At 38.4% G+C, this 14,026-nt stretch overlaps 1 protein-coding gene across 6 annotated transcripts in view; it reads left to right on the top strand.

Annotated features, from left to right (window-relative positions):
* INTS6 (integrator complex subunit 6) overlaps window positions 1-14,026 on the top strand; it is a 104,564-nt gene that overhangs the window by 46,808 nt on the left and 43,730 nt on the right. For all 6 annotated transcript variants that reach the window (XR_009739894.1, XR_009739896.1, XR_009739897.1 and 3 more), the window contains exon 5: window positions 11,290-11,473. Coding sequence is in view for 2 of the 6 variants with exons in the window: in XM_061434670.1 (XP_061290654.1) it covers window positions 11,290-11,473 (184 nt within the window). In the remaining 4 variants the exon portion in view is untranslated. The remainder of the gene's footprint in view (window positions 1-11,289; window positions 11,474-14,026) is intronic.

Raw genomic sequence — 14,026 nt, 5'->3', positions numbered from 1 at the left:
TTCTGTAAAAAAAAATTTTAAGGAAATTATTACTTTACAGTGAATTAGCATTGAAAGAAACAAAAAATATGATACACACATATGTACCTATGGTACAATAGGCAGTGCAGTATATAGGCAGTTCAAATTGTGAAATTTCTGAGGAGAGAGGTAAAACTTTCAAAACTATAATACGGTATTATGACTCTTACCAATTATGAATAACTATTACTGATGAATCCAACATCTGTTCAAAGCAGCCTTTTAAAAAGGAGAAGCGTTTTTGTCATTTAGTAAATTATCATTGAAATGAAGAGAATATAAATATATTCTATGCTATGCTATGCTAAGTCACTTCAGTCATGTCCGACTCTGTGCGACCCCACAGATGGCAGCCCACCAGGTTCCCCCATCCCTGGGATTCTCCAGACAAGAACACTGGAGTGGGTTGCCATTTCCTTCTCCAATGCATGAAAGTGAAAAGTGAAAGTGAAGTCGCTCAGTCGTGTCCGACTCTTAGCGACCCCATGGATTGCAGCCTAACAGGCTCCTCTGTCCATGGGATTTTCCAAGCAAGAGTACTGGAGTGGGGTGCCATTGCCTTCTCCGAAATATATATATTCTAAGGTTAATCAAATAGGAACTGCAAATGAAATTCTAGTAGTCTTTGATGTAGACTTGAAATGACACTCTTCAAACTAAAGGTGCCACAAAGAGGTCAAGATCATAAGCAGAGGCTATAAACTATAAACTCTGGTGTTCTGCTTAACTTCTGATGGCCAGAAGGGATTCACAAGAACCTTCAGATCCAGTGTGGAGAAGACTTAGATGCAAACTCCATGATACTCAAGTGGTATGAACCTCTGTGGTATGGAAGAAGAATAGGGGGTTTATGCAGCTTGAGGGATAATTATGTGCTGCTTATGGAAGAAGTTTCATTTATGTTTCATGTTAAAGTTTGGAGAAGCAAGGAGATACATTAAACTGGTGATGTACCTTAGACTCTATTAAGTTATAGGTGCCAAGTATGTTGGAGGATTAAATGTGATGATTTAAGCAGAGTATCAAATTAAAACCATGGCCCACCCTTCAGTAAATGACAGCCTGTTAACTTGTTGTGTGATTCGGGGCGATATTTGGTATGAACAAGAGGTCTTTAACTTTCTGTCTCTCACCTCATCTTTGATTTATCAAGAAAAGATTGTTATTGTTATGTTTAGGGGCACAATGTGTCTCCAGATGATAGGATGTATATAGCACACTCAAGAAAGTTTGGTCGGTAAGTGTTTATGCTTGAAGCATTAAATGCTCTCAGTTACCTAGGAAATAATTGTTCTCAAACTGATTCGCCAGCTTTTAAGTTAGCTTTAAGTGTGCTTTAAGTTAGCCTTCTGATCTAATACTTTATAATTATTTCATTTTAAATGTTAGATTCCGAAGAATTTAGAATACTATTTAACAATTGTATGTAGTTATAAGGTAGAGTTGGTGACATTATTGTGCATCTTTTAAGAAAAAGTGCGCTTTTTCAGAGTGTGTATGTCCTTTTGGAACTTGAGTTTCTCATATTTTGAAAAGTCATGCTTTGTGTGTTACAATAACTTGTTATCATTTGAACATGTTAAGTCATTACTGTATTAGTGGAGGTGGAGAACTGTCAGAGCCTCTGTAATTGTCTTTGGTCTTGGTCCCTTGCGTTTTGTTTTTGTTAATTTGTTTCTTGCTTTCCTTCCTATTCCTTTTGCCTTGGTGTTATTCTTAAACTATGATTCAACTCCTTAACTTGTCTTGGTTTCCTTCAGTCTGTCTTTCTCTGGCTATAATTACTCTAAAGCACACAGTTTAGGTGTATTATTCCACTTGTTCAAAATATTTCATTGCTTTTTATTGTCCACTAGATTTCTCAATACCTGTTACAGTTAAGCCATCCATCCATTTTATTCATGCAGCCATATTTTATTGAGTTCCTTTTGTGAATTGGACATTGCTAGGCTCTAAGGATCAAGTGGTAAAACGAGCAGGAGCTCCGCCCGCTTGGGTCTAGTTGAGAAGACAAACATTAATAAAAGTATCATGTGATAACAGTAAAACTGCAGTGATCATGTGTCCTAGAAAAGGGAGGAGTATGTACTTTGAGAGCTTATAAGTGCATACTAGATCTAGTCAAGAAGGTCACTGAAAGCTGAGATTTGAAGAGGTGAGAAGGATTTACTACACATAAAGTGGGAAGGATCATACCAGGTAGAGGCACTGTACAAAGGCTCCCGAGGGGAGTGTTTTGAGACTGAGGGACTAGAAGAAGGCTTATGCGACTTGCAGTGTAAAAGAAGAAGGATCATTGTACAAAATGGGAAAGAAGGTTGGGCTTGACCACACAAGGAGTTTTGAGGCCATGCCAAGTAACGTTATTAATATGACTGCAATAGGAAGTCTTCCAAGGGTTTTATCTGGGGAGAGGGGGTGGAGGAGTGGAAGACAAGCAAATGTTGGAAGACCAGTTAGGCATTGTTAGTTCTGACAGTAACTTGATCATGGAGGTTGGTGATAATAAAACAGAAAGAAGCAACAGTTGCAAGAAATATTTAGAAAGTTAAATCAACCACATTTGCTGACGTATAGTGCTTTTGGGGGTATAAGGAAGAGGGAGACAGCTTCTTACAGAACTGGATAGATTGTGGTGCCTTTCACTGAGCTAAGAGGTCTTGAGAGAGTAGTTCCATTTTAGTTGGAGGAAAATCATGAGTTCAGTTTTGAGCAAGCTGGGTTTGAAGTACTTTTGAGCCATTCAAAGGGAATGGCAAGTAGACAGAAGAATATTTGGTCCTCAAAAGAAAGATCTAGGCTGGACATGCACAATTTTAAGATACTGAGTGTAGGTAGTATTTGAAGCTGTGAGTAAGTGGGTTGTGTGTTTTGAGTATAAACTGGCCAAGGCTTAATACTGAGCCTTGAGAGACTGCAGTATGGAATGGCTAGGTGTTAGAGGTGGAGGGGAGTGGTGGAGTGGAAGACAGAGGAGCAGCAGAAGAAGCAGAAAAAACCGTGAGAATATTTCAAGGTGAAAGCCAATGGAGAGTGTCTTTCTAAAGAGTGGTAAAGGAGGGGAGTGGTGGAGTGGAAGACAGAGGAGCAGCAGAAGAAGCAGAGAAAACCGTGAGAATATTTCAAGGTGAAAGCCAATGGAGAGTGTCTTTCTAAAGAGTGGTAAATAGCTTTGAATGCTGCTGGGAAGCATAACAAATCATGCTAAATCTCAGTGACTTGATACAGTAACAGTTTATTGTTTCTCAAAATTTTTTGAGTTGGCTTTATTGAGCTGGGGACTTAGCTGGGGCTGGAACATCCAAGATGGCCTTGTTTACATGTCTGGGGCTTTGGTGCTCACCATTGCCTGGGTACTGGCTTCTTGTCTCTGTGACTTCTGTCTCTCCATAAGGTATCTCATCATGCAAGGGTCTAGTTCATGCTTCTTTACCCAGTGGCTGGATCTCAATGCCTTGACAGTGAAGCTTTGAGGCCTGTTAAGACTTAGACATGGAATACTGTCATCTACCATCATGGCCAAAAGATGACTTAATGTGGGAGTTGTTTTAGTAGAACGGAAAGACTAGGAAATGATTAGCAGATGAAGAAAAATTCCTTATCATTCCCCTGTATTTTCTCTAAAGTATGTCTTAGTCACTCAGTTGTGTCCGACTCTTTGCGACCTCATGGACTGTAGCCCACCAGGCTCTTCTGTCCATGGAATTCTCTAGGCAAGAATACTGGAGTGGGTTGCCTTTTCCTTCTCCAGTGTTTTCTCTAAACTTGACCTGAAATAGGCTACTAATTTCCTGAATGCTTCCTGTTTCTTTCCTCATATGCTTATTTCCTCTGAATATTATTCCTCTCTCTCCCCCTTATTAAAATCCTACCATTCTTTTTTTTCCAATTTTAATTGGAGTATGCTGCTGCTGCTGCTAAGTCGCTTCAGTCGTGTCCGACTCTGTGCGACCCCAGAGACGGCAGCCCACCAGCTCCCCCGTCTCTGGGATTCTCCAGGCAAGAACACTGGAGTGGGTTGCCATTTCCTTCTCCAATGCATGAAAGTGAAAGGTGAAAGTGAAGTCTCTCAGTCATGTCTGACTCTTCGAGACCCCATGGACTGCAGCGCACCAGGCTCCTCCGTCCATGGGATTTTCCAGGCCAGAGTTGGAGTGGGGTGCCGTTGCCTTCTCCTAATTGGAGAATAGTTGATTTATAATGTTGTGTTTCCGCTACGCAGCAAAGTGAATCAGTTTTACATATACATGTATTCACTCCTTTTTAAATTGTTCTCCCATGTAGTTCGTCACAGAGCGTTGAAACGAATTCCCTGAGCTATGCAGTAGGTCTTTAATAGTTACCTATTTTTTATATAGGAAAATCCTACCCATCCTTACAGTCTTCAGTTTTTCTTTGAATGTTGCTCTCCAGCAGTTCTGAATTTTAATTTAGTTTTTATCCCAGTATTTGTTATTTCTTGCCTTTTATGTTTTTCATCTTAATCTTCACCCTGCATATGCCCTGTAATCTTCAAAAGGTTCTAGAGTTTCAGTAAAATTTTTATTCAAAATAACTCAAATGCTGTCTCCTCAGAGAGCCTTTGCTGGTTCATCCCCCAAATAATCAATTATTCCTCTGTACCTCATGCATACTTTTACTGTTGCACATATAACATACTACAATTATTTATTGTTCTTGAAAGTAGGAAATTACAGTGTCTGCTGTGTTGCCTTTCATTAAATAATTCCTGAGTTACAGCTTGATTTGTGATCTCCATTCTTAATTTTTAAGGAAATGCCCTGCATGGTAACAATGAAAACTTTTATATCAGTAATGACCTAATTACTTCTTTGCTACTGTGCCAAGTTCATTGGTATTAGGCCAGTGCATTAAACTTAAAGATGAGTAATGGTTTGGTGTGTGAGGTAAAAAATGTTTATGAGAAAAAAATATTTGGCCACACTGTTTATATCTCTAAAGTCTAAGACTAGAATTTATGAGATTGTATTGTATGGCCTCAGTAGAAGTATGTCCATGTGTAAATTCTCATTATAAGTATTGTACACTGAGCTTGATGGAGGAGTTGCAGTGGCTTCACCGTACAGAGCGGTTGTCTGTTTGCTCTAGGTGTCGGGTAGATGTTGCAGCTCATGTCTTTATATCCTCTACGTGTGGGTACGTACAAGGGACATGGAGATCAGCTGGTTTCATATAGCAGGGCAGAATAATACCTTAGCTCTTGGAGACAGGACCGGCTGGTTCTGAGACCCACCACAAACATGGCAGTGGAACCCCTGTTTGTGTGTTGGCGTCCATATCTGTGTGTGTGTGAGGGTCGGGAGTCACAGTTCTTGCTGGCAGGACACTGGTGCTGTGCCCTCTGCAGCCCTTGTTCCACTCGCGCTCTAGTACTTGTCTTAGGCAGTGGGAATGGGAGGGACTTCATTTATTCTTTCAGTTGACACACGCTATGGGGGGGACACAAAAGAATCAGATGCTTCTCCCTGCCTTCTCTTAAACTGGAGAAGGATAGGCAGCCAGGGAATAGGTCATTAAAACTTAGATGGGAAGTATGATTATTATTAAAGGGTTTATAATTTGAATTACTTCAGTAGTAGACCCAACTGGCAGAACATCCAAATGCAAGGGGAAGCCTGCTAAGAGTTAGTACAGATGACATCAGTCACCTGACTCTCACGATGGGCTCTGGTGTGATCGTCATCCAGGAGTCAGTTAGGTTGTGTACCAGGAAAAAAACTCTCTTTGGGTCCTAAATTTAAAATGTTTTTAAAAGAAATTTATCTTCTTTTACTGTTTGCTGCCTTTTGTTTATTTGTTTCTTACATTCTACAAGTTTAAAAAAATAAGTATTAGCTTATGAGAATCCTGATACTGAAGTTTTTAAATTTTTAATTGGCTATCATCAAGAGAACTAGCTAAAACTTTCTCTAAATCTTATTTATTTGGCTTGGTATGCTGCTGCTGCTGCTGCTGCTGCTAAGTTGCTTCAGTCGTGTCCGACTCTCTGCGACCCCATAGACGGCAGCCCATCAGGCTTCCCCGTCCCTGGGATTCTCCAGGCAAGGACACTGGAGTGGGTTGCCATTTCCTTCTCCAATGCATGAAAGTGAAAAGTGAAAGTGAAGTCGCTCAGTCGTGTCCGACTCTAGTGACCCCATGGACTGCAGCCTACCAGGCTCCTCTGTCCATGGGATTTTCCAGGCAAGAGTACTGGAGTGGGGTGCCATAGCCTTTTAAATCCTGAAATAATGCCTTACTTGTGCTAGGCACTCAGTGAATAACTAAATAAAATTTAAGTTGTTCTGTAGTCCAGCCTTAGCAAAATCATAAATAATTAGGGACTGAACCATAAACAATACAAAACAAGAGAAAGTTGCACTTTTTTAAGTACCTAGAGTTTTGAATATGCTCAGTGATAGACTCTCACCGTCCTAATCTGCCTTTTGTTTTTTATACCTATGGAGAAATAAATTGTATATATATATTTTTAAGAAATTCAGGAAAGACTAAAAGGTACAAGGACAGTAAGATAGTTCTCCAAAGGAAAGAAGGAAAAGTAGGACAGTCTTCCTTAGTTTAAATTGAAGTTACATTTCCTTTTCTGTCAGCTACTAAGGTAATATAAGAAACCTGGAATGGTGAGCTCAATAAAATTAATCAATTAAAATAGTAATACAGAAAACCTCAATTGTATTCAAGTAAAAATGAAACTTGGTTAGTATAAATAGTTTTCTTTGCTTATTAGTCCGTTAGACTGAAACTTTGCAAAGTACAATTTTATGAAGACCCTAATAAAGATCAGTAATGTCATGGTTATGGGTAAGTTAATTGAATTTCACATGATTTATCCAGTTTTTAAAATTTGCAGCTCTTCTTTGGTGCTCTAAACTTGATTATATAGCAGCATTTATTTAAGTCTGTGTTTTGCAGACAGGAATCTTCTGACACACAATCTTACATTGTACCTTGGCTATAAACTGGGGATAATAATAGTACCTACCCCACTGGTTTATTATAAACATATTATAAATATGAAAAGCTCCTAGAATGGTGCTTGACACATACATAGTGAGTGCTCATTATGCAAGCAGTTATTATTATTATTGTTTATTTGTGTTGTTCTTGTTACATTACCTGTGTACTTGAGAACTGGAAGTGAATAGCAAAAGGGGAAAAAAGTGTCTCTTTCCATCAAAGACTCATGGGGGACTGTGGTTTATAAAAGGAAATCATTCTAAAATGTTTATAAGATTTAGGATTTAGTGGTTCAAAATCACTGGATTGATTCAGAATTGGATGAGTGAGTGTGTGTGTGTGTGTGTGTGTGTGTGTGTGTGTGTGTATGTGTGTGTTTAGAACAATGTCTGCCATATAATAGTTCAGTTCAGTTCAGTTCAGTCGCTCAGTCATGTCCAACTCTCTGCGACCCCATGAGCATGCCAGGCCTCCCTGTCCATCACCAACTCCCAGAGTTCACTCAAACTCACGTCCATCGAGTCGGTGATGCCATCCGGCTGTCTCATCCTCTGTCGTCCCATTTTCCTCCTGCCCCCAATCCCTCCCAGCATCAGGGTCTTTTCCAATGAGTCAACTCTTCACATGAGGTGGTCAGAGTATTGGAGTTTCAGCTTCAGCATCAGTCCTTCCAAAGAACACCCAGGACTGATCTCCTTTAGAATGGACTGGTTGGATCTCCTTGCAGTCCGAGAGACTCAAGAGTCTTCTCCAACACCCACAGTATAATTGTTGTTAATAACTTTTTGCATCATCAGGCATTTGAATTTGAGTACTCTCTTACTAAAGTTTCCTGTAATTAAGTCTCAGAAAACAGCTTTTATAAAACTGTTTTCCTGTCAAATATTCAGAAATAAAAATCCTAATAAATGTTTTGGTAGCCAGTACTGTGACTTTCTGTCTTCTTTTTGTTTGTCAGCTTCTCCTTAAAACACATTTCTAAAACTATTTCATTTAGGAGCATGACCCCTGTCCTCAGAAATCTTGGAGTAGAGTAACCATGTTTTTTATGCATCTTTAAGTTCCCTGATCCCACATACCGAATATTTGGTAGGGGCATAAAAATGGGAGAACAAATATAATTTTCAAGAAATATTCTGTCTTATAGTATATTTTTATAGCACCAGTTAAGTAGAACTCTGTGTAGAGTCCTTATGAATGACTGAGCTTTGGGGCTAATGATTGATGTGTATATACACTTTTCTTGTGTTTCATTTTGTTGTAAAATAATACTGTTATAAGAGATGTATAGATAACTACTTGAATGGATAATTTACTGGTTTTGCATATTAATGTATTCTAATATTCTGGGTAAGAATATGTAATATAAACATTTCTTGACATATTTGGCTAGTTTAGATTTTTTTGTTGTTGAGGATTTTTAAAAATTTAGTGAATAAAACAGAACGTTGCTGATAACTGAGTGCTGTTTCTTTTCTTCCCCTACTCAGTTGTTATTTCCCTCCCTGTTCCCCATCCGAGAAGCAGAAATTATCATGAATTTGGTGTGTAGCCTTCCATTTCATGTTTTCTTACTTTTACTCTACGTCTTATGTTACACACATGTAAAACTGCTCTTTAAGTAATTGTTTAGTAGTGCATATAAATGCTGTCTTGGTGTCTGATTTTGCATCTTGCCTTTAATTTGTGTTATCTGATCATCAGTGTATTTGAGTTTTTTTATATATTTATAGGCCATATGGGTTTCCTCGGGTATTTTGGGGTTTTTTTAGCCCTTTTTTAACTTTGGGAATTATTTATTCATATTTATTGCACATTTTTCTAATGGTTGATTTTAGATTTTTCTACTTGATTTATGTGCTCTTTGCCTTGATTTTCCATATGTTCGGAAAGACCTCCCTTTGTGATTATGAGACATTGCTAGAATTTCAACTGTAGACTTTCAGTTTGGAGTAATTCAGCTCTCTTGAGTATTCACTTTTTAAGCTAAAGCATTTTATCTTTTTCCTGTACCTGTTTGTTTGCCATCACTTCTTACTATTTTACTAGTGCATTTCAGTTACAGGGAATTTTTTTCCCTCCTCTTTGGTGATGAGGGTGGTAGTGATATGGAAGGCAGAAATAATAAGAAATTAAAAAATGAATAAAAATTTGACACATTTATAAAATTAATACAGCTATGTGTAAAATATACTCATGACCCTTCTTGGCCTTTTGTTTTACTTGGAATACATTCTTGATCTAGCATTATGTAGCCAGTAAGCAGATAATGCTCATTATTATCCGATTAGGGGTGGGGGTGTATGTACATGGTAGGGGTCCACGTCCTGTCCACCATTGTACATGCGGTCTCTACAGTGCTGTTAGCCACTGGATTCTTGAGCCAGGGCCAGATACCGTTACTTTCCAGAGCTACTGCACTAACAGTTGGAACCTTCTTCCTCCAGCACCACTGGTGCCTTGATACTTATCTTCTGGCAGGGTGTGGCAGTGGCTAGCAGCAAGGGCTTGGGGTTCCCAAGCTGTTTTGCAAGTGTCACAGAACCTTCAAGGTTAGAAAACCTTCCTCAGGGAACATCCTGGCCCAGATTTCTTTGAGCGTCTCTAACTTCTGTCTTAAAAGTAGAATCAGTGCCAGATGAAAAGCTCATGACTCTTGGCCATGGGCTCTAAGTCCTGGCTGACTTGATAGGGGAATCTTGCAGGAGGTTCTCTTGGCATGAGTCTTGTGGAGAGAGGTGCCATTATAGCAGAGCTTCACTAGGAACTCTCTTCTTAGCACTGAATCTGATTTTTTTTTAATGGTTTGATATAAGTCAGTGAAGAGACTTGAGTTCTTAAGTCAGTGTAGAGTGACTTCAGCCCCTAATTTATCAAGTTCAGAAATCTTCGAGGTCAGAATTAGAAAGTCTATAAGTGATATAGTCATCTTGGTTTTGACAAAAATAATGTAAACTCTGGCAATTAATTTGGAAGTGATATTTTAAAATGTGTTCTGTATTTAAAGAAAACTCCAATATTTGAATAAATCAGTCCCTGAGTACGCTGATCTGGGATTTTATATCATTAAAAAAAATCTTTTTTATAAGTGATAAGGATTTTTGTTTTCCTTAGCACTGTATCATTATCACACTTAATGTTATTCATAATCCCAGTAATATATATTTTGAATTTTCCCAGTTGTCTCACAAGCCTTTGCTCTTGTTTTGTCTCTTATTCTCTAATGGTTTGGCCACCCTCCCCACTCCCACTCGTTGCTCTTCCCTGCCCAGTGGCAGGTTTCACTGGAGAAGCCAGGTCCTGTGTCTTGTCGAGTACCCCACACTCTGGGTTTGACTGACTGCTCTCTGTGGTGCTGGATAAGTTGATTGTGTATCCTCAGGAGTCCTGAGGGACTACCAGTAAACTGGGTTGGAACTGAAGCCTTGGTTAAATTCAGATTCAGCTTTCCCTCCTTTCAACACTATGTCCTTCCGGCATGAGGCTCACACTGTCTGGTTCTTCCCTTTACTTACGAATGAGACTACGGTCTGGGTCTCTTGGTGCCTTGTGCCTCTGTTAGTACGGAGGTACACAGCAGAAGCACGTTAAAGCGCTTTAGATTTCTTAAGAATCTGAGATTCTGATTGAGCGGGTCCTTAGAGGGGGTGGGGAGAGACATAGGTTAAAGACCACATGCAAGAAATCCCCAAACCCTCTAGTGTTACTTAGATGGGTTATGAATCATTACCTTTGGTACATTTACAGTATAACTGGAGTGACACAACTTACTTTTAGCAGATGCTCTGGGAAGATCTGTGTTTCATATGAAATGAAGCCTATTTAAATCATTTAACTGTGGAAACGTTTGAGATGTGGTGTGATAGAAAAAACAACTGGTTTGGACCCAGCAGGCCAAATCATTTATTCTCTCTGAGACTTGTTTTTTAATTTACATCTAGAAAGTAGGAATCCTAAGATATTTATCATAGGCTTGTTTTAATGATTAAATGAAACAATTTATTTGGAAGCAGTCTCAGCACCTAGTGGTGAGTTATACTGAAGTCTGAAGAGCATTACAGAAATAGATTTATTATTTTTCAATTGAGGTCTTCAGAGTAGAGCTTAAGAAAACTGAAGTAATAATATCTTATGTGCGATTTCATATATATATATACATATAAGCTTTTGCTTTTTAGCTTATTTGAATGATGGGAGACTCATGATGTAGTTTCAATGTAAGTGTAATAAATGTAGCCTTTTTGGGAGGCATAGTGTGTGGACATCTTTTTTTTTTTTTTCCCCTTTCAGCTTCATTTACCTCTTAATTCTCCTTTGCCTGGAAGTGAATTGACCAAGGAACCTTTTCGTTGGGATCAGAGACTCTTTGCATTAGTGTTGCGGTTGCCGGGGACGATGTCCGTAGAATCAGAGCAGTTGACAGGTGTGCCTTTAGATGACTCTGCAATCACACCAATGTGTGAGGTGACAGGCGGTAAGTTTTTCGCTGGCAGTAATTCAGTGACTTAAGCAGATTTTATCTGAATGTTTTAAAATGTGCATTTCAAAAACTCCGTGTTTGTTTTGTTTAACAAGTTACAATTAGAAGTTACTAGACATACATGGTTTTAAAACTACATTGATGGTCTTTGATCTGTTGAATAAGATGTAAATACTATTGGGTCTGATAATGCATGATAATTTTTTTCTAACCGTATAGCAAATGCTAATATTTGAAGTTGTTAAACTTATTTTCTTATCTATAAAGATTGCCAGTGATTTACAAATGCCATAGAATTATTTTCTCTGAAAAATGTTTCAAGAATCACCTCATTGTCCATGTAATGATTAATGCCTAGTTAAGTACAGTTTTACCCAGAGGCAAAGAGGAAGTGAGATAGGTTAGAGGAAAACAGGTAGTGAACTCTTAACCAGCTGTGCTAAGTGAACATTAGTAAAACTCTTGAAACAGAAGATGTAATAGACTCAGAACTTCTGTATGGTGGAATTGGTTAACAACAGGTGGGTTAAATTCATATCAATATGCATCGAGTGCCTACTGTGTACCAAGCACTGTCCACGCTTTAGGACTGCCACAGTAAATATGACAAGCATGGTATTCTTGCTTTCACGGTGCCTCGTCATTCCCTCTTAAGGAACTGATGGTAAAATGTCCAGGTCTGGCGCACCACTCTTCCATTGGTGTCCTGGGTTGTGACATAGTCTCCATTCACTGTCCATGCTCTGTTGAGATCCCATCATAGCCAGCTGTGTAAGTCAAAGGAAAGTAAGGTCTAATTAATGTTTTAGGTGCCTTTCTTCTAATTTTCTGTGGATTTTGGAAGCCTGCAGATTTCACAGATGAAAAAGAATACCCTACATAGATAGGTATGTGAAGTAGATAAGTTAAAAGATTCAGAAATCACCATTGATGATATGTTTCAGTGACCCAGAAACCTCAGTTGGTCAAAGAATTAGGGAGTTTTCCACAAACATACATCCTGAACCTCTTCTAATGTAGTACTTTGCTTTTCTTCATGCTCCTGCTAGCAGTAATGGGAGACTGCTCAAATGCCACTCGTTTTCTTATAGTATGCTTTCTTCTTTATTTTCAATGAATGCTGACTAAAAAGTGTTTTGAGAATAAAACACCGAAAAAGTAGCAATAACTGAAAAGCTAACATCCACTGGTGGAGTACTGTTCAAATATGCAATCATGTTAACAGTTCTGTGCATTTTTAAACGATAAGAATAGTGTATGCATTTGTTTTTTCCTTTATAGAGTAATTTATGTTCATTAAGGAAAAATTGGAATGAAATTTGCATGTGTTGCCGAAGTGATTAATATTTTATTCTATTTTTAATGTATACCTTAAAAATTATATAATTGTCATTGTAAGCATATTTCTTTTATTATCTTTAATTAATGAATACTCAATGCCAATTAGCTGTTTTTGATCATGGGAATACAGCAGGATCAATAGACAGAAGGCTTACGTTTTTGGGCTGTATGACAGATAAAATGCTATAACATGAATAAATCATGTTTCAGAGAGTTCTGCTTACTATCAAGTAAAGACACAGGGTGAGATTGCAGGGGGCAGTGAGGCAGAGAACGAGTCTTCCTGGGATGTCTTCTAAGGAGGTGACTTTTTTACCGTAAACCTAAAGGATATGTGTACCCCAGTTTGAATCAGTTTAAAATGTTGCATGTCCTTGGAAATTGTTATTCTCTTTGTCTAAAGAATTAAATAAAGCAACAATTATTCTTTTATAAAAGATATTAATCCCTTTAAAATGATTGTTATAGCGTCTTCATCAACCCTCTCTCCTTTTTAAAATTGAGGTAAAATTGATACATACAACATTTTAGTTCCAGGGGTACAACACAATGATTTGATATTTGTTTAAATTATGAAATAATCACTGCAGTAAGACTAGTTAGCATTTGAACAGAACTCAGAATAACAGAGTAAACCATACAAAGATCTCTGTAGAGGAAATAGTAAGAGAAGGATCATGCCATGTATTTTGGGGAGCAACAGGAAAGCTGATACGGCTACAAGCTTATGTAGGGAAAAGGAGAGAATAACAGGTTAGTTTCTAGAGGTGGGCAAGGGCCAAATTGTGAATAGCCTTTTAGGCTGAAATAAATATTATTTATTTTCCCAGTGTGATGAGAAGTCACTGGAGGGCTTTTTATAGGAGATGACATCTGATTTCCATTTCTGAAAGACCACTTCAACTGCTAGATGAGAATATACTGTAAAGCGGTGGGAATGAAAGCAGGGAGACTAGGAGAGATGATAGTACTTTGATCTCAAGTGTTTATGTTTGGAGATGGTGAGAGGTGGTCTGATGGAAAGGAAAGACTGAAGGTAATGCAGGAAGAAGGAATCAGGGATGATTCCTGGGTAATTCACTTGGTCTGAACAATTGGAGGTGAACGGCTATGCTATGTACTGAGATGGTTACTCAGGAGAAGCAGGTTGGGGGGAGGTGCAAGGGTGGTATCAAATTTTAAAAATACCTAATAGACATGTTGGTA

This window comes from Bos javanicus, chromosome 12 (genome assembly GCF_032452875.1).
Source record: "Bos javanicus breed banteng chromosome 12, ARS-OSU_banteng_1.0, whole genome shotgun sequence".
Taxonomy (NCBI): domain Eukaryota; kingdom Metazoa; phylum Chordata; class Mammalia; order Artiodactyla; family Bovidae; genus Bos; species Bos javanicus.
Note: the sequence above shows the minus strand (reverse complement) of the source record. Positions and strands in the feature narration are given on the sequence as shown.